The sequence below is a fragment of the Aotus nancymaae genome, unplaced genomic scaffold (genome assembly GCF_030222135.1).
Source record: "Aotus nancymaae isolate 86718 unplaced genomic scaffold, 86718_ANA_hifiasm-v0.15.2.pri h1tg000007l, whole genome shotgun sequence".
Taxonomy (NCBI): Eukaryota; Metazoa; Chordata; class Mammalia; order Primates; family Aotidae; genus Aotus; species Aotus nancymaae.
The window spans coordinates 25,656,579-25,677,573 of record NW_026988418.1 but is presented as its reverse complement, the minus strand read 5'-3'; the positions used below and the strand labels follow the sequence as shown (position 1 = coordinate 25,677,573).

At 36.7% G+C, this 20,995-nt stretch overlaps 1 protein-coding gene across 14 annotated transcripts in view; it reads left to right on the top strand.

The window, feature by feature from the left end:
• Positions 1–20,995, top strand: part of DOCK7 (dedicator of cytokinesis 7) — a 235,753-nt gene that overhangs the window by 213,761 nt on the left and 997 nt on the right. For 8 of the 14 annotated variants that reach the window (XM_012442623.3, XM_012442621.3, XM_064372426.1 and 5 more), the window contains 6 exons: positions 1,412–1,537; positions 3,132–3,221; positions 3,345–3,581; positions 3,941–4,084; positions 5,533–5,639; positions 19,258–19,425. In XM_012442623.3, the coding sequence (XP_012298046.1) occupies positions 1,412–1,537; positions 3,132–3,221; positions 3,345–3,581; positions 3,941–4,084; positions 5,533–5,639; positions 19,258–19,425 (872 nt within the window). Of the gene's footprint in view, positions 1–1,402; positions 1,538–3,131; positions 3,222–3,344; positions 3,582–3,940; positions 4,085–5,532; positions 5,640–19,257; positions 19,426–20,995 lie in introns of those variants that run through there. The other 6 variants (XM_012442624.3, XM_012442622.3, XM_012442619.3 and 3 more) reach the window with 2 other exon arrangements.

Sequence of the window (20,995 nt, the reverse complement as noted above, 5' to 3'; positions counted from 1 at the left end):
GGTCTTTAAATACACTTGTGATGTGTAATAGTCACCTCCAGAGAATCCTAAAATAAATTATAAAAATTAGCTGAGCAAGGTGGCACACACCTATAATCCCAGCTACATAGGAGGCTGAGGTGACACTTAAAAAAAATATATAAAAGTTGCATAGAGCCAGGCGCGGTGGCTCACGCCTGTAATCCTAGCACTTTGGGAGGCCAAGGTGGGTGGATCACCTGAGGTCAGGAGTTCAAGACCAGCCTGGCCATCATGATGAAACACCATTTTTAAGAAAAAAAAAAAAAAAAAGTTGCATAGAAAGTATCCAAATATTTATCTTTATTAAAATAATTTGTCTTCTGATATGCTTTGTGAGAGTTAAGGAGACCTTAATGTAATTTGTACCGGACATGAATGTATAGTTAATGCATGCCATTGGGAGGTTCAGGTGCTTTAGAATAACCAACTCATCTCAAAAATTTTTTACTTATTTTCTTTTATAGATTTTTTTTCTCCCTTTCTGTTCCATTTTTAGTAACTCTTCTACATAAAACTCTTTTACTGGGCTGGGTGTGGTGGCTCATGCCTATAATCCCAGCACTTTGGGAGGCTGAGATAGATGGATCACCTGAGGCTGGGAGCTTGAGACCAGCCTGGCCAACATGGTGAAACCCCATCTCTACTGAAAATACAAAAATTAGCCAAGCATGATGGTTTATGCCTGTAATCCCAGCTACTCAGGAGGCTGAGGCAGGAGAATCACTTGAATTTAGGAGGCAGAGGTTGCAGTGAGCCGAGATTGTGCCACTGCACTCCATCCTGAGTGAAAAGAGTGGGACTCCGTCTGGAAAAAAAAAAAAAATTTACTGGCACAGAGCTGCTAACTGTAGAATTTTTGCTGTAGTGCTTCTGGAGGGTCTTGACATTTACTGATTTGACTCCTGACTTTTACAATCTCATTTAATATTTGTAAAGAGGTTATATAAAGGCTAATGCTAATTTATAAATATGTAAACATTGTTTTAAAATTTAACTTGATCTAGTATGCTTTAGTATCAGTACAATTAAGACATAGTTTGTTATATCAAGCATCTTTTCTTGCAGTAAGAAAAATTAGTTGATTTATCTCAATTATATAGATTTAAAAAACATAGACCAATGTGATAAAGTCACTTGGTACAAACTCTGAAAAATATTATATGTGATTTAGTCACTTGTTAGTAGCCCTATTTGCAGTTATTTGTTAGAAATAATGAAAAAAGAAAGACTATTTACTTTGTTTAAACCTTCATCTAAAATATTATAATTTTGAATGAAAACTTTTTGCAATGTTTTGGAAATTTTATGCTGTAACAATCTAAACATAATGTGAAAAGCAGAGATATTTCATATTAAAGTTTCTTCATTTTCCTAAACCTAGGATGGTAAGCGGATGTTTGGCACCTATTTTCGTGTTGGTTTTTATGGAACCAAGTTCGGGGATTTGGATGAACAAGAATTTGTTTACAAGGAGCCTGCAATAACCAAACTTGCAGAGATATCTCACAGATTGGAGGTGAATGCTGTGGTGGTTCATAAAATGTCATCTTTAATTTGTATTCTCTCTGATGATTCGACTTTCAGATCCAGATATAATCATTTAATAAGCCAGATCTTGCCAAATAAACTATTGCGTTAGAGAATAAGGATTTTTAATAGTTACAATAATTTTTTTTCAAATCTTTTATGGCAACAATAAAGTAGTAATTTTTTTTTGAGATTGTTTTCACACATATTTTAGAAACCCCTGTATCCTTCAGAATTACTGTGACTTATGGAAAAATATATAGTGTAATCCACATTTTGTTGAAAAAGATAAAGAAGTAATAGCTAATAATTGACCTAGAACCAGAACCCCAAGAAATTTCTGACTCAAGCATATTATCTCTTTGGCTTAACTGGTTCCTGGTGAGGTATCTTTAGAACTTAAAAGCCTGAAATCACACCTTAAAAACACTTCCTTTAACCTTTATAACTTCTTAATTTTCACCATAAAAGATTGAGTTTCTTATTTACTGGGCTAACCAGATTTTTCTGTTATAGTTATTCTTTCCAACCTTTCTCTATTTTTGTTACTCAAAGTGTGGCGCATGGACCAGAAGCATTGGCATCACCTGGGAGATTATTTGAAATGCAGAACCTCAGACCCCACCCCAACCCTTCTGAATTAGAGTATGCATTTTAACAAGATCCCCAGGTGATTTGTGTTCACATAGCAGTTTGAGAAATAGTGCTCTTAGGGTTGTTTTTATTCTTACCGATGTTAATTTCTTGAACCTTAGATTCCTATTGGTGACTTCTCTGGCCCAACTTACATAAATTGGCTCAAACTGTGACTTTTTATTTTTCGAGAGGCTAGGTGTAAGTCTTGGGAAATATTAATTGAGACTGTATTTACCAAACTTACTCAATTATAAAAATTACCCTTGGGGTAGCAGTGGAGGTTTCTCCTTTGAAGATTCAAATTTGATTTTTTCCTTTTGAATACCTTCATCCATTGCCCATGCTGCCACTCAAGTGTCATATGGAAAAGTCACTACATTCTTGACCTAAGGTTGCCTTTTCAAACTGTAAACTTATACAAAACTTCCACAGGTCAATGGTTTTATTTGAAAATTCTGGGATTAAAATAATCGGTCATAAAAATGAATGTTTATTCATTGACCTGTGGTCTGTAAAAAATCAAGCCACTTGGCCTGAGAGATCTGAAAAAAAAAGAAATCAAGCCACAACAAACTCAATAAAACTAAGATTTTATACATAAACAATAATGAGTTTCTTTTGTCTTTGCTTTCTTTTCTCTTTTGTTTCTCTTCAGGACTTCTTGTGGAATCCTGTATTTTTTATTGGAGAAAATTGTTGTTTTCTGAGGTTTTGTGTTATTTAAAGTTTGTGGATGGGAATAGTGTCAAATAAATATGGACTGAGACTGTACAACTTCATAAGCTAGTATAATTTTTATAAGCCTAAATCATTATTTTTAAATTATTGATAAGATTGTAGAGAACTCACTAATTCTCTTGATTTTGCTCAGGAGTTACCCTCAGAGGCCTTCTCTATTTCCCAGTCTTGTTAACTTCATATAAAAGGTTTCTTTTTCTTTATTGTAGGGATTTTATGGAGAAAGATTTGGAGAGGATGTTGTTGAAGTAATCAAAGACTCTAATCCTGTAGACAAGTGTAAATTAGATCCTAACAAGGTATGGTTGATTCGACTATAATGACATATAGGCATCTCTTTGAGATCCTCTATGCAGTTTTGTTTGAGAAAGACTAAATGATGACTTAACAGTGAGGAAATGAAGGACTTTTTTCTTTCCTAGGCATATATTCAGATTACCTATGTGGAGCCATACTTTGACACATATGAGATGAAGGACAGAATCACTTATTTCGACAAAAATTATAATCTTCGCCGCTTCATGTACTGTACACCCTTTACTTTAGATGGCCGTGCCCATGGGGAACTTCATGAACAATTCAAAAGGAAGACCATTCTGACTACATCTCATGCCTTTCCTTATATTAAAACAAGGGTCAATGTCACTCACAAAGAAGAGGTAAGTCCATAAATAGGGAAACAGAATTAGAGAAGCAAATATATTCAAGCCATGTAACAACAACTTGGATGTAGCAGAAGATATGTACCATTCCTTACACCATAACATACTAGTATTTTACCCATTTTTGAGTCCTTAATTTTTTACTTCTTTTCTAAGACCCTAACTCACCCCCAGTTTGTTCTTTAAAAGGTTGATTTTTTTTTTTTTTCATTTAGGGATCCAAGTTTGGAATTTTACTGTTACATAAAGTTTACAGTTGATCTCCTTTTTTTTTCCTAATTTTAGTTGATTATACATAAAGTTCATTAAATAGTTTTCAGTCAGAACACTCACCTAATAGATGCTCTTTTACTCAGATCATCTTAACACCAATTGAAGTTGCTATTGAGGACATGCAGAAAAAGACACAGGAGTTGGCATTTGCAACACATCAGGATCCCGCAGACCCCAAAATGCTTCAGATGGTACTCCAGGGATCTGTAGGCACAACAGTTAATCAGGTTAGTGCTTTTTGCTAGCGCTGTATGATTCAAGCTATAAATATGGTTTGGGATAATTTTATTATTGCATTTTACAAATACCACAAATAAGTGTTAAGTCAAATGAAAAGGATCTGCCTTCTCTACTGCCTATATTTTTCTACTTATGTGATCTTATATATTCTATTAAGAAGGAATTGATTCACTTAAAATATAGTTCCTTAAAAAACTTGTATCAAAAGAATGTGATCTTTAAAACAGGGACTCATTTTCAGAGCTTTGTACATATATGTGAACGTCTACTATGTTAGATTCTCCCTGATGTTATCTTCCCCAGATCTCCTTTACAATAAGTTGTGAGGATTAAATGAGTGATATGGAATCATTTTTTAAATGTGAATAATAACTGACATAAGAAATTATTGTTCTTTTGTCATATGCAGATTATAAGGCATTCCCATTAGTTGTTGTGGTTGGTTCATTCAGATTCTCTTAATGATTTTAGGTATGGCCCCAGTCTTAGGAATATTCCATGATAAGGGAAAATGCAGAAAGGCTTCAAGTAAGATTTCATGTACCATGTCTTAACTACTTCAGATTAAAGGAACAAAGCTAAAAAATGCCCCACCAAAACTGAAATAAATACCTTAAGACCTTCACCTAGAAACATGATTTTAAGGTTTTGTTTCCAAATGATGTAGCTTATGAACAATTATCTTCTTCTTTTTTTTTTTTTTTTTTTTTTTTTTGTTTGAGAGAGTCTCACTCTGTCGCCCAGGCTAGAGTGCAGTGGCACGATCTCAGCTCACTGCAACTTCCGCCTCTCGGGTTCAAGCAATTCTCCTGCCTCAGTAGCTGGTACTACAGGCATGTACCATCACACTCAGCTAATTTTTGTACTTTTAGTAGAGACGGGGTTTCACCATGTTAGCCAGGATGGTCTCAATCTCCTGACCTCATGATCCACCCGCCTTGGCCTCCCAAAGTGGTAGGATTACAGACATGAGCCATCACACCCAGCCAAGATTATCTTCTTTAACATGGTATCTGGAACACCTTTGGAATACTGAGGGAAGCTTTTTTAGCGAAATCAACTCTGATAATCAGCAGACTGGCAGATGTAGTAGCTTGACAACTTTTTACTTCCAGGATACAATAAAAAATGTGGAAAATACAAAGCAAAATACATTAACAAACATGGTAGTCACTCCTTGAGATTCTATTCTGTTTCTTTGAATAATAAACTAAGAAGAAGTTAATTGCAGTAGACAAGAATGTAGAACAAAATTAGAAAATACTGAAACAGTCTCTGTCGAGCTTTAATTTAGGCATAGGCATATATGCATTAAGCTTAAATGCAGCCATCTCAGTGCTAAAAAAAATCGTTTGAATAAATTCTGTCTCTGTGATTTTAGAGATAACAACAACAACAAAAAAAACACTTCTTGTTTTATTTTCTTATTTTGCAGGGGCCTTTGGAAGTTGCCCAGGTTTTTCTGTCTGAAATACCTAGTGACCCAAAGCTCTTCAGACATCATAATAAACTGCGACTCTGCTTTAAAGATTTTACTAAAAGGTATTCAAGGTTTTCTGCATCAGGATCTTCAAATTGAGACTAATACCACAGTATGCCATAAGGACCTTAAGGAACTAGTGAAAGAGAAAATAAGCCAGGCACAGTGGCTTACACCTGCAATCCCAGCACTTTGGGAGGCTGAAGGAGAAGGATCGTTTGAGGTCAGGAGTTTGAGACCAGCCTGGAAAACAAAGCAAGATCCCATCTCTACAAAAAAAATTTTTAAATTAGCCAAGTGTAGGTTGTGCGCCTGTAGTGGCAGCTACTCTGGAGGCTGAGACAGGAGAATCGCTTGAGCCAGGAGTTGGAGGCTGTAGTAAACTATGATTGTACCACTTCACTCCAGCCTGGGTGACAGAGCAAGACCCTATGTTAGAAAAAGAGAGAGAGAAAAAAAAATACAGAAAAGTGGTATACAATAATAATCTGTGTAGAATTTACTTTTCTTTAATAGTGTGTACTTATTCTCCTGCCCCACCACGCTACCATACTCTATAATGCCATATTTTTAATTTTAAAAATTAGAAAAGCCAAAGCTCAGGTTTTATTAACTTGAAACTACTATAAGATTATTCAACTTGAAAGCTACTATTTATTGTGAATCTTCAATATTTGAGTTTCTTCTTCCCTCCCCCCAGGGAGCTTACAAGCAGTAAACTTGGAAGCAGAAAGTTTGTGTTCAGAGCCTGACCTTATCATTGGTTGTGCTTTTCCAGGTTACTTAATTTCTGTGATCCTCCATTTTCTAATCTATAAAGTAAGGATAGATACCTTCCTCCCATAAGGAAGTTGTGCAGATTAGGTGAAATAATTTATGGTCTTGTCAGGGGTCCCCAAGACCATCTCCAATTTCAGTGGTTTGCTAGAAAGACTTACAGGGCTCAGCATGTGGTTGTGCTGGTGTTTGTGATTTAGTGCACTGAAAGAATACCAAGTAAAGTCAGCAAAGGGAAAAGGTGCATAGAGTGAAATCTGGAGGAAACCAGGAGCAAGCTTCAAAGGGTCCTCTTCCGGTCAAGTCACACAGGACTTGCTTAATTCCTCCAGCAATGAGTTGTGACAGCAGGTGTGAAATGTTGTCTACCAAGGAACCTCATTAAGAGACTCAGTGCCAAAGGTTTTTATCAGGATCTGGTCATGTAGGAACCCCCTCTCTGACATGTACCAAAATTCTGCACTCTCAGAAGGAAAGCAGGTATTCAGCAGGTGAACTGTGGCAGTAAAAGAAATAAACGTGTTTTCTACTTTTAGATTGACTGATTTCTAGCATTAATTTTATTATTTGGGAGGTGTAAAAAAAACAACAAAATACACCCTGCCATCTTTGTAAGCCAGATGATCATAGACATACTTACTTAGGTCATAGACATTTAGTAAAAGACAATCAGGTACTTCATTTCTTTTGTTTTTGGAATATTTTACCATGACTACAATTCTTAAATGTCCTCCATCTTGTATACATTTACTATAGGATGCTGAATTCCTGTAGCCAAAAGGTCTCCTTAAGTGTTATTATCTGAAGAGAAGGTTTTCTCCTTTTATATTGCAAAAACCAAACAAGAGGCCAGGCGCACTGGCTCAACACCTGTAATTCCAGCACTTTGGGAGGCCAAGGCCAGTGGATCACCTGAGGTCAGGAGTTCAAGACCAGCCTGGCCAACATGGTGAAACTACGTCTCTGCTAAAAAATACAAAAATTAGCCGGATGTGGTGGTGGGTGCCTATAATCCCTGCTACTTGAGAGGCTGAGGCAGGGAGAATTCCTTGAACCCGGGAGGTGGAGATTGCAGCCAGCCAAGATCATGCCACTACACTCCATTCTGGGTGACAGAGTGAGATTCCATCTCAAAAATAAATAAACAAACAAAAAAACTACATAATATAAACCTTATAAAGGAGTTATAGCCAATACTACATTTTTTATTTTTGTGTGTTACCATTCAGTATGGTAACTAAATAGTATGTCTTTATGCATATATATTTATTTTATAATGGTTTAGTCATATGTATAATCTTAAATTCTCAATTGAAGTTTAAACTATTCTAATGTTATTTATTCAAATTAATATAGTCATAATATACATATAATCTTAAATTCTTATTTTTCAATTAGAGCTTAAACTATTCTAATGGTTATATTATTTCCTCAAATTAATATACTAGAATTTAAGTTGAATTTGAATGGATCTTTTTCTTTTGTTGAATTAAAATTTTCAGTATGAGATAACTGAGCCACACAGTACATGAACATTTTTTGTTTGTTTTAGAGACAGGGTCAAAAAAAAAAATTAAAAACAAAAAAACAAAAATAAATAAAAAAGACAAAACAAAAAAATGAAAAATGAAAAAAATAAAATAAAAAGACAGGGTCTTTCTTTGCCACCCAGACTGGAGTGCAGTGACACAACCATAGCTCACTGCAGCCTCAAACTTCTGGGCTCAAGGGATCCTCCTCCCTCAGCCTTGTGATGTGTACCACCATGCCCAGTTATGTTTGGTTGGTTGGGAGTTTTTGGTAGAGGTGAAGTCTCACTATGTTGCCCTGGCTGGTCTCGAACTCTTAGCCTCAAGCAATTTTCCCACCTTAGCCTCCCAAAGTACTAGGATTACAGGGAATAGCCACCATGCCCAGCCTACATGAACATTTTTATTGGCTCACAATATGTAGTACATTCCAAAAAGTTTGTAAGTACAGTTGGCCTTGAACAACACAGAGGTTGGGGTGCCAATCCTTTGCACAGCTGAAAACCTGTGTAAATTTTTGATTCTCCAGAAACTTAACTAATAGCCTGCTATTGACTAGAAGCCTTACTGATAATACAGTTAGGCACATAGTTAGCATGTTATATGCGTTATATACTGTCTTCTTACAATAAACTAAGCTAGAGAAAAGAAAATGTTGCTACCAAAATCATAAAGAAGAGAAAGTATATTTTGCTATTCATTAGTGGAAGTGGATCATCATCCTCCTTGTCTTCGTGTTGAAGAGGCTGTGGAGGAGGAAGAAGTGGGGTTGATCTTGTTGTCTAAAGAGTGGCAGAGGCAGAAGAGGTGGAGGAGGGAGCAGGAGGCAGAAGAAGCAAACAGGCTTGGTATAACTTTACAGACATCATAATTTTTTTTTCCATAGGTTTTTGGGGAACAGGTGATATTTGGTTACATGAATAAGTTATTTAGTGGTGATTTGTGAGATTTTGGTGCACCCATCACCTGAGCAGTATACACTGAACCCAATTTATAGTCTTTTATCCCTCATCCCTTCCCACCCTTTCCCACCCTAGTCCCCAGTCCATTATATCATTCTTATGCCTTTGTATCCTCATAGCTTAGCTCTCACTGCTGAGTGAGAACGTACAATGTTTGGTTTTCCATTCCTGAGTTACTTCATTTAGTATAAATAGTCTCTAATCCCATCCAAGTTGGTGCGAATGCCATTAACTCATTCCTTTTTATGGCTAATATTCTATCATCTATATGGAGTTTTGCTCTTGTTGCCCAAGCTGGAATATAATGTCACGATCTTAGCTCACCACAACCTCTGCCTCCTGGGTTCAAAGCGATTCTCCTGTCTCAGCCTCCTGAGTAGCTGGGATTACAGACATGTGCCTTCACGCCCAGCTAATTTTTATACTTTTAGTAGAGATAGGGTTTCTCCATGTTGGTCAAGCAGGTCTCAAACTCCTGACCTCAGTTGATCTGCCCACCTCGGCCTCCCAAAGTGCTGGGATTACAAGCATGAGCCACAGCGCCTGGCCCCAGTTTCTTTATTCATTGATTGGTAGCCATTTGGGCCAGTTCCACATTTTTGCTATTGCAAATTGTTCTGCTATAAACATGCATATGCAAGTGTCTTTTTCATATAATGACTTACTTTCTTCTGAGTGGATACCCAGTAATGGGATTGCTGGATCAAATGGTAGTTCTACTTTTCGTTCTTTAAGGAATCTCCACACTGTTTTCCATAGTGGTTGTATTAGTTTACATTCCCACCAACAGTGTAGAAGTATTCCCTTTTTACTGCATCCACACCAATATCTATTTATTTTTATTGTTATGACCATTCTTGTGGGAGTAAGGTGGTTTTGCAATGTGGTTTTGATTTGCATTTCCCTGATGATTAGTGATATTGAGCATTTTTTTATATGTTGGCCATTTGTATATCTTCTTTTGGGAATTGACTATTAATGTCTTTATCCCACTTTTTGATGGGATTGTTTGGTTTGTTTTCTTGCTCATTTGTTTGAGTTTGTGTAGATTCTGGATATTAGTCCTCTGTTGGAGGTATAGATTGTGAAGATTTTCTTCCACTCTGTGGGTTGTCTGTTTACTCTGCTGACTCTTCTTTTGCCATACAAAAGCTCTTTGGTTTAATTAAGTCCCACCTATTTGTCTTTCTTTTTATTGCATTTGCTTTTGAGTTCTTGATCCTGAAATCTTTGCCTAAGCCAATGTCTAGAAGGATTTTTCTGATGTTATCTTCTAGTATAGTTTCAGGTCTTAGATGTAAGTCCTTGATCCATCTTGAGTTGATTTGTATAAGGTGAGAGATGAATATCCAGTTTCATTCTCCTACATATAGCTTGCCAATTATCCCAGCATCATTTATTGAATAAGGTGTCCTTTCCCCACTTTATGTTTGTGTTTGCTTTGTCAAAGATCAGTTGGGTTTATTTCTGGGTTCTGTATTCTGTTCCATTGGTCTATGTGCCTATTTTTATACCAATACCATGTTGTTTTGTTGACTATGGCCTTATAGTATAGTTTGAAATCAGGTAATGTGATGCCTCCAGATTTGTTCTTTTTGCTTAGTCTTTCTTTGGCTATGTGGGCTCTTTTTTGGTTCCATGTGAATTTTAGGATTGTTTTTTCTAGGTCTGTGAAGAATGATGGTGATATGTTGATGGGAATTGCATTGAATTTGTAGATTGCTTTTGGCAGTATGGTCATTTTCACAATATTGATTCTACCCATCCATGAGCATGGGATGTGTTTCCATTTGTTTGTATCATCTGTGATTTAGTTCAGCAATGTTTTGTAGTTTTCCTTGTTAGAGGTCTTTTACCTCCTTGGATAGGTATATTTGTAAGGGTTTTTGTTCGTTCATTTGTTTGTTTGTTTTTGCAGCTATTGTAAAAGGGTTTGGCCTCAGCCTCCCAAAGTGCTGGGATTCTTGATTTAATTCTCAGCTTGGTTGCTGTTGGTGTATAGCAGAGCTACTAATTAATGTACATTAATTTTATATCCTGAAACTGTTGAATTCATTTATCAGTTATCTAGGAGCTTTTTAGAGGAATCTTCAGGGTTTTCTAGGTTTACAATTATATCTTCAGCAAACAGTGACAGTTTGACTTCCTCTTTACCGATTTGGATGCCCTTTCTTTCTCTTGTCTGATTGCTCTGGCTGGGACTTCCAGTACTATGTTGAAGAGAAGTGGTGAGAGTGGACATTCTTGCCTTGTTCCAGTTCTCAGAGGGAATGCATTCAACTTTTCCCCATTCAGTATTATGTTGGCTGTGGGTGTGTCATAGATGGCTTTTATTACACTGAGGTATGTCTCTTGTATGCCAGTTTTTCTGGTGGTTTTAATCATAAAGGGATGCTGGATTTTGTCAATTGCTTTTTCTGCATCTATTGAGATGATCATGTGATTTTGTTTTTAATTCTGTTTTTGTGGTATATCACATTTATTGACTCATGTATGTTAAATCATCCCTGCATCCCTGGTATGAAACCCACTTGATCATGGTGGATTATCTTTTTGATACGCTGTTGGATTTGGTTAGCTAGAATTTTGTTAAGGATTTTTACATCTATGTTAATCAGGGTTATTGGTCTGTAGTTTTCTTTTTTTGTTATTTCCTTTCCTGGATTTGGTGTTAGGGTGATACTGGCTTCATAGAACAATTTGGAAGTATTCCCTCTTTATCTTGTGAAATAGTGTCAGTAGGATTGGTACCAGTTCTCGTTTGAATGGTAGAATTCAGCTGTGAATCCATCTAGATGGATATCATAATTTCTGTCTGACATTTTTGCTTTTTTATTTTTCTAAAAATGTTTCCATATGTACCAGTCCTTCTTCCACCATTTGCTTTAGTGTCTGTGCCCTTATCATAAAGAGTCCATAGTGTAAAAGAAGTCAGAAGCAGTCTTAGGTCATCAAAATCCTTGTGCCAGATTGTCTCATGTCAATTTGTTTTCTGGCACCACTGCTTCCACGTTTTCTGCCTTATTTTCTGGCAGTGGTTCAGAAGCACTCATGTCCATCAAGTCATCTTCTGTTAATTCTTCTGGTATAGTGTCTATTAGCTCTCAAATTTCTCCAAGATCCATATCTTGAAACCCTTCACTCTCCACCTTTTAAGCCATATCTACAGTCTGTTTCATGATTTCTTTGTAAATCCTGTAAAGTAATGCATAACCTCTGGACTCAGTTTTCTCCTGCAGGAATTGATTGTCTTGGGCCTGATGGCTTTCATGGCTTTCTCTGTAAACAGTGGTGACATTTTCAATGGTATAATTCTTCCAGACTTGTGATGTTCTATCTGAGTTCTCTTCCATAGTGCTGACACTCCTTTCTGTTAATATAAAGTACCATGTGTAATGAGCTTTATAGGTCTTTAGGACCCTCGATCTAGCAGATGAATTAGAGATACTTTTTTTGGTCATTATTTGTTTTTTGTCTTTTTTTGTTTTGGTTGGTTGGTTGTTTTTTTGTTTTTGTTTTTGTTTTTGTTTGAGATAGAGTCTTGCTCTCTCGCCCACTCCAGAGTGCAATGGCGCGATCTTGGCTCACTGCAGTCTCTGCCTCCTGAGTTCAAGCGATTCTTGTGCCTCAGCCTCCTGAGTAGCTGGAATTAGAGGTGCCTGCCACCACGCCTGGCTAATTTTTGTATTTTTAGTAGAGATGGGGTTTCACCATGTTGATCAGGCTGGTCTTGAACTCCTGACCTCAGGCGATCCTCCCACCTTGGCCTCCCAAAGTGCCGGGATTACAGGCATGAGCCACAGTGCCCAGTCAAGATGTTGTTTTTAGGGGGGCAAGTAGACGACTTCAAGACCTTTGGTTTTAAACTCGGGGTTTTGGGTGGCCAGAAGCAATGTCCAATATCAAAAGAACTTTAAAGAGCATTCCCTTACTAATAAGATAACTTCCTGACTTCATGGACAGAGCACCCATGGAGCCAATCCAGAAAATGGGTTCTCATCCAGACCTTCTTGTTGTTCAGCCAGGAGACTGGCACCTGGTGTTTACCTTTTCCCTTCAAGGTTCAGGGATTAGTAGCTTTATAAATAAGAACAGTCTTGATTATAAACCTGACTGCATTTGTACAAAATAGTAAAGTTAGCCTATCCCTTTTTTGCCTTAAATCCTAGTACTCACTTCTCTTTTTTACTAACAAATGTCCATTGTGGCATTTTTTTTTTTTCTAAATAGGGCACTTTGCACCTGCACTAAAAACCTGTTCAGAAACAACAACAACAACAAAAAACCTGTTCAGGCAAATATTCTCTCTCTTCAGTGATTTTTATAGTGGCATCTGGGAGCTTGTCTGCTACCTCTTGGTTGGCAGAAGCTGCTTCTTGGTCAGCAGAAACTGCCTCTCCTATTTTTTGGCATTTTAAAAAGTCAAACCTCTTTCTAAAATTATCAAACCATCCTTGGCTGGCATTAAATTCTCCAGCTTTAGATCCTTTACCTTCCCTTTGCTTTGTCATACTTTACTTTTTCTCAAATCATTAGTCTATAGGTATACTTTTTTTTATAGCAATCCTGTAGCCACATAAAAGCTGTATTTTCTATGTGAGATAAAATGGTATTTCTAGGCTGGGCATGGTAGATCATGCCTGTAATCCTAGCACTTTGGTTGGCTGAGACGGGTGGATCACAAAGTCAGGAGTTCAAGACCAGACTGGCCAAGATGCTGAAACCCCGTCTCTACTAAAAATATAAAAATTAGCCAGATGTGATGGCACGTGGCTGTAATCCCAGCTACTCGGGAGGCTGAGGCAGGAGAATCACTTGGACCCTGGAGGCAGACGTTGCAGTGAGCCAAGATGGCGCCATTGCACTCCAGACTAGACGACAGAACCAGACTCTAGCTTAAAAAAGAAAATTGTTTTATTACTAAAAACTAAGCACTTTTTTATGTGTTTACTTCTTGTTTTTGTGTTTTATTTTTTTAAAACTTTTTTTCATTGCCAGGCTCAGTGGCTCACACCTTTAATCCCAGCACTTTGGGAGGCCAAGGTGGGTGGATCACCTGAGGTCAGGAGTTCAAGGCCAGCCTGACCAACGTAGTGAAACCTGTCTCTACTAAAAAAATACAAAATTAGCTGAGCGTGGTGGTGGGCGCCTATAATCCCAGCTACTCCAGAGGCTGAGGCAGGAGAATCGCTTGAACCTGGGATGCAGGGGTTGCAGTGAGCCAAGATCGCACCATTGCCCTCCAGCCTGGGCAACGAGAGTGAAAGTCCATCTCAAAAAAAAAAAAAAAATGGAAAAAAAACTTTTTTCATTAAATGTTGAATATATTGAAAATAATATTTATAACATTTGCTATTAAAGAATAGGAAGAAAAAAAGTCATGTGTCTGCCACCCAGCCTAAGAAGTCAAGCATCAGGCATGACCATGACTTTGAGATCCCCTCCCTATGTGTTTCTCTGATATCATTTCCCTCCATTCCTTCAGGGGTAACCAATATCCTGAATTTCATATTTATTATTTCCTTTCTTGTCTTCATAGTTCTATCATAAATGGTTCCCTAAATAACATATTTTGTTTTGCAATTTTTTAACTTTAACATTGTTTTAACTTTAACATTATTGTGTGACTTGCTGTTTTTGGTGTTTGTGAGATACATCTGTAGTAAATGTTGCCTTAATTTATTTTTACATATTCCATTTTATGAATATGCCATGATTTAGTCATTCTTCTGTTAATGGATATTTTGGTTGTTTCCTGTTTTGTTTTTAGTTACAAGAGTACTACTTGAATATCCCTCTACCTATTTGTGGATATTCATGTACAAGATATTTTTCTAGGGGTTAAAATTAAGAATAGTGTTGTTGGTTCATAGGTTCATCCTCAATCAGATGATGCCACATTTTTTTTTCCAAAGTGTTTAAGCCAAATTTACATTCCCATCAGTAGCATTTGAATTCCTATTACAATATATCCTCACCAATACTTGATATTATCTAACATTGTAACTTTTACCAACTAGTAGATGTGAAATGATAGGTAGTCCTGGATTAAATTTGCATTTCCCTGATTACCAAAGAGGTTGAATATCTGTTGATGTGTCTGTTACTCATTTCTCTTCCCTCCTTTGTAAATTACATATTCAAGTCTTTTGCCGTTTTCCTATTGGATTATTTTCCTTACTGATTTCTAAGGGTATTTGTGTGTTCTGGATGTTTATCATTTGTTAATATCACAAATATCTTCTCTGAATTTGAGACATCATTTTTTTCCCTACAAACAGAAGTTCTTAAATTTAGTTAAATGAGTCAATCTTTTCCTTTATTAGTGTAGGTTAAACAAAGGGTGGGGGAGGCAAAAAAAAAAAAAAAGAAAGAAAATAAAGCAAGCTTTTTTTACTTAAAAAAAAAAAAAAAAAAAATGCCTGCAGGAGCCAGGTGCTGTGGTGAGTGCTGTAGTCCCAGCTACATAGGATGCTAAAGTAGAATGATGGCTTGAGGCCAGAAGTTCAGGTCTACATAGTGAGACCCTATCTCTTTAAAAAATCCATTTGCAATTTATTTTTATATATGGTTCAAGGTAGGGATCAATTTGATTTTTGTCCATACTGATAACTGATAATGATCTCAGTATCATTTATTGAATATGGTATAAGATATAGTTTAGGGGCTTTTTTCTCCCTTATGGATATCCAGTTGACTCATTGCCACTTAAAAAGATTGCCCTTTCTCCACTGGTTTGCAGTGTCATCACTTTATAAATTAAGCACCCATGTTTATGTGCATATGTTTCTGGGATCTTTATTCTCCTACAGTGCTCTATTTATCTCTCTTTCAGCTAATGTCGTGCTGTCTTAACTACTGCCACTTTATAAGCTTTGCTGTATGGCAGAGCAATTCCTCTCACCTTGTTTTGTTGAAGGGCTGTTGTTGGCTGTTTTCTTTTTTACATAAATTTTAAATTTTAGAATTCACTCCACCCAAAAAATAACCTGAATTTATAGATCAATTGGAAGAGAATTGACATCAGTCCATGAATATGGTATATTTTTCCATTTACTTAGGTCTTTTAAATGTTTTCTTAATGCTATTTAAATTTTTTTGTGAAGTCTTATACATTTCTAAATTTATTCTTTAGTAATGATTTTATTAATGTTATCTTTTAAAATTGTGTTTTCTGTTTCCTGTTGTACCAAAAATTAGTTGACTTTATTTATTTATTTATTTATTTTTGAGATAGGGTCTCACTTTGTCACCCAGGCTGGAGTAAGTACAATGGTGTGATCATGGCTCACTGCAGCCTTGACCTGCTGGATTTAAGTGATCCTTCTACCTCAGCCTCCCAAGTAGCTGGGACTTCAGGTGTTCACCACTATACCAGATTTTTTACTTTATTTTTGTAGTGACAGGGTCTCACTATGTTGCCCACACTGATCTCTCATTCCTGGGCCCCAGCAGTCCTCTGGTCTCAGCCTGCCAAAGCTCTGGGATTACATGTGTGAGCCTCTATGCCTGGCTGCAGTTGACTTTATGTATTACTTTTACATGAGAATTTTACCAGACTTATGTATAAATTCTGATAATTTATCTGTAGAATCTTTATCTTGTCTTATAATGATAGTACCTCCAGTACTGTGTTGACTAGGAATAGAGAGGACATTTTCTTGTTCCTCATCTAAAAGGGTTTTCACCACTGAGCATGTTTGCTAAAGGTTTTTTGTAGATTTTTAATTAGGTTAAAGGACTACCCACCTATTTGTAGTTACGCAAAGAGTTTTTAATATGACACGTGTTTAAAAAGTGTATGAAGTGCTTTTTTTCTGCATCTCCTTTAATTTTTTAATGGAGTAAGTTACATTTATCGGTTTTATAACCTAACTATTCATTTATTCCAAGGCTAAAAAATGTGGCTAGTGCGGTGCCTTATGCCTGTAAATCCCAGCATTTTGGGAGGCCAAGGCAGGCAGATTGCTTGAGTTCAGAAGTTTGAGACCAGCCTGGGCAACATGGCGAAACCTTATCTGCTAAAAATACAAAAATTAGCCAGGCATGGTGGTGCATGCCTGTAGTCCCAGCTAGTTGGGAGGCTAAGGTGGGAGGATTCCTTGAGCCCAGGAGGTCAAAGCTGCAGTGAGCTGAGGTCAAGCCACTGTACTTTGGCCTGGGCAAAAGAGCAAAACTCTGTCTCAAAAAAGAAAGAAAAGAAAAGAAAAATACTTGGGGGGTATGTGTGTCTGTATGTTTAATACATTGGTACAAGTTTCCTACTAAAATTGTCCATCAGTATCGATGGGGGATTGGTTCCAGGGCCTTCTGTGGATACTAGAATCCAGACGAGCTCTATATTTTATATAAAATGGTATAGTATTTGCATATAACCTATGTATATCCTCCTGTATGCTTTAAATTATTTTTAGACTTCTTAAAATACCTAATATAATGTAAATAGTTGAATACTGTATTGTTTAGGAAATAAGGCCAAGAAAAACATCTATATATGTTCAACACAGTTTTGTTTTTTAATTATTATTTTAGTCCCTGATTGGTCTAATTCATTAATGCAGATAGGGAGGGCCAACTGTGTTATATTTGGAAGTTTTACAGTTTTATTAATGGATGAGCTTGGATTATAATTTTTTTCTTGTAGCCTCCATTAGGTTTTGGTGTCCCAGCCTTGAAATATGAGTTGGGAACTCCCCTCAAGAATAGTTATTTTCCCCTATACTCTGGAATCATTTTTTATATATTCTGGAATAATTGTGTTACATTGGGGTTCTTGGTCCCTAGAATGTTTAGTAGAACTTAGTGTTTTCTTCGTAGATAGATTTGTGACAGTTGATTCAATTTATTTGATTATTTTAGTATTAGTGACATATTTTCTTCATTCTGTTTTGCTAATTATATTAATCTAGATGAACATAGATTATGTATTAATAATTTAGCAAAAAATCTACATTAATCTATTAATATCAATTATAAATTTGGGAGGGTACATTAAACTGTTCAATTTTATTGGCCGGGTGCCGTGGTTGACTCCCTGTAATCCCAACACTGTGGATAGCCGAAGTAGCCAGATCACTTAAGGCCAGGAGTAAGAGACCAGCCTGGCCAACACGGAGAAACTCCGTCTCTACTAAAAATACAATAATTAGCTGGGTATGATGGCATGCGCCTGTAGTCCCAGCTACTTAGGTGGCAAGTACAAGAATTGCTTGAACCCAGGAGGCAGAAGATGCAGTGAGCAGAGATCATGCCATTGCACTTCAGCCTGAGTGACAGAGAAAGACTCTGTCTCAAAAAAAAAAAAAAAAAAAGTACGTAATATCTTCTATGCCCTTTAAAACTTCTGCTGTATTTAACTTTATGTCCCATTTTAAGTTTCTGTTGGGGATATTTGACCTCTTTCATTTAATCTTGCTAGAGCTGTCTGTTTTTTTAGTTTTTTCAAAGAACCAACTTTTGTAATTTCTGATACTAATATATTTTAAAATTTTATTTCCTTCCTAATACTTTAAGTTGCTTAGCTCTTCAGTTTTAGCCTTCTAATACAAGCATTTGAGGCTATGCATTTTCTACTAAGCATCACTTTAGTGGCATTCCACAAACATAGAGAGAGATATATATTATTTTAAAATATCCTTTTCTTCATTGTCTCTCGGGGTCAAGATATTTTTCTCAAATATTTGAATAACTTGGATAAAGGACTGTCATCAAAATCTATTCATTTAAGAAATATTTGAACACAGGTAAAGCACTGTGCCAGATGGCATTGTGCCACATAAATGAGCATGATTACATCCCTGAAAGAGATTCTTAGTCAAGTGGTGATATGAAAAAAATACCTTCAGATAATTTTCAATTTAATGACAACTGGAAGTAAATGTGTAGTAGGTTTTAAAGGAACTCAGCTTTAAACCTAAAACAAAAGAGGATTATTTAACATTCAGCTAAAAAACTAAATGACTTCATCATGGTTAATATACACACACACATTTTGAGACAGTCTCACTCTGTTGCCCAGGCTGGAGTGCAATGGTGCAATTTCAGCTCACTGCAACCTCCACTTCCTGGGCTCAAGCGATCGTCCCACCTCAGCCTCATGAATAGCTGGGACTACAGGAGTGCACCACTATGCCTGGCTAATCTTTGCATTTTTTTTGTAAAGATGAGATTTTGCCATATTGCCCAGGCTGGTCTCAAACTCCTGGGCTCAAGTGATCTGCCTGCCTCGACCTCCCAAAATGCTGGGATTACAGGCATGAGCCACCACGCCTGGCTTGTATTGTGTGTGTGTTCAAGCCCACATTTATAGTGTGTTGTCATCAAGCCCACATATATATAGTGTGTGTGTGTATGCCATTAAACCCACAAACTATGCCACAAGTCATCTCTTGATAACTTGCTATTTTTCCTAGGTGTGAAGATGCCTTAAGAAAAAATAAGAGCTTAATTGGGCCAGATCAAAAGGAGTATCAAAGGGAACTGGAGAGAAACTATCATCGCCTTAAAGAGGCCCTACAGCCACTGATCAACAGAAAGATCCCTCAGTTATACAAGGCAGTATTGCCTGTTACCTGCCACAGGTATGCTTATTTTTACATGGTTTTAGATATTCTTTCCTCTGAACCCTAACATGTTCAACTAGTATAAGTTTTTTTTTTACAGCTCAAGTATCTCCTATCTGAAAAGCTTAGGACCAGAAGTGTTTGGGGTTTCAGATTTCTTTTTCAGATTTTGGAATATTCACATTATACTTACTGGTTGAGTATCCCTAATCCAAAAAATCTGAAATGCCCCAATGAGTATTTCCTTTGAGCCTCATGTCAGCACTTTAAAAGTGTCTGATATTAGAACATTTAAGATTTGGATTAGGGTTGATACAGGATACTCAACCTGTATCATCTATAATGATTCTACAAGGTAAGTAACTTGAAAATCAAAAAGTTGGTACTCATATTAACTGGGACACCACACAAAGTCCTGTCATTAACTTGGAATTTTCTACAACTAAGTCCTAGTTCTATTATTTAAGCAGATAATTTTTTTAGATTTCTTCTCTGTATAATGAGATAGAACTTAAAGAGGTTGTTGTGGAGATTAAATGACATTTCAGATGTAAAGTTCCTAGGACAGTGCCTGACATTTCACTCTATAGCACCAGAATTCTGGAAAGGACACGATAACTGCAAAAGTAAACTTTCTTGCATTTTGAAATCAAATTTACATACTAGTATTGAAGATGGTTTCCTCAAAATTCCCAGTAGGAAACATACTCATCCCCAGAGTTTTGGTTTCCTTCAGTCTTTTTGGAAGTTTTTCCTTCTTGCTGCTTCCACCCCGCCTCTCCCATTCTTACACTCTCCAGGTCAGAGATCCCAGAGAGCCAGGGTGCTGAGTCCCTGAGATAGAGCTGCCTAATCCTCATCTCAGTTCCTTCAGATCTCCAACTCTTTTCCATTGGAAAGGCTGTATTCTTACTGAAGGAAACTTTGCCTTATAATATCCGAGCTTTGCCTTCCTCTATGATCTGCTTTTTGGCCAGTCCTCCAAGCTTTAGTTCTTAGTATTTGTAGGCAGTTTTGTGGAATTTAGAAGGAAACCTTCTACTGATGAATAGTATCTAGCTTTCAAGACTGCTGTTTCCCTTCAAAGCAAGCTTGAGATTTGAAGCCTATGTGATCTCTCTGTACTTGCCTTTTCCTTTCCTGGAGATATTAAGCTTCTTAATAGGGCTTAACCTTAATGGCAGGAAGGATAAGCAAAAGAAACCAACTGATAACAGAAAATACATTAAGTGTATTCCAGGAATATCATTCCCTTCACTCTTGTTTAGAATTTAAGTTTTAAATTCTTCTTTAGGATTTGAATTTTTAATTTTGCTGGTTTATGAAATCAGGAATATTTTGCAGTAGGGATGCTGGACTCAGGAGAGTCCCTAAGATCCTTTAAAGAATTTCCCTAAGTAAAAACTAATTTCATATTAATGCCAAATATCAGCCTTTTCTCATTTATTCTCTTGTGAGGGTACAGTGGAGTTTTCTACAGATTGGAAATGATTGACTATAGAATCAGATGTAAGAACATAGGCCTTATATTAAGGGTATAGGTACTCTTACATGAGTACTCTTACATGAGTACCACTCTCCTAAAGCT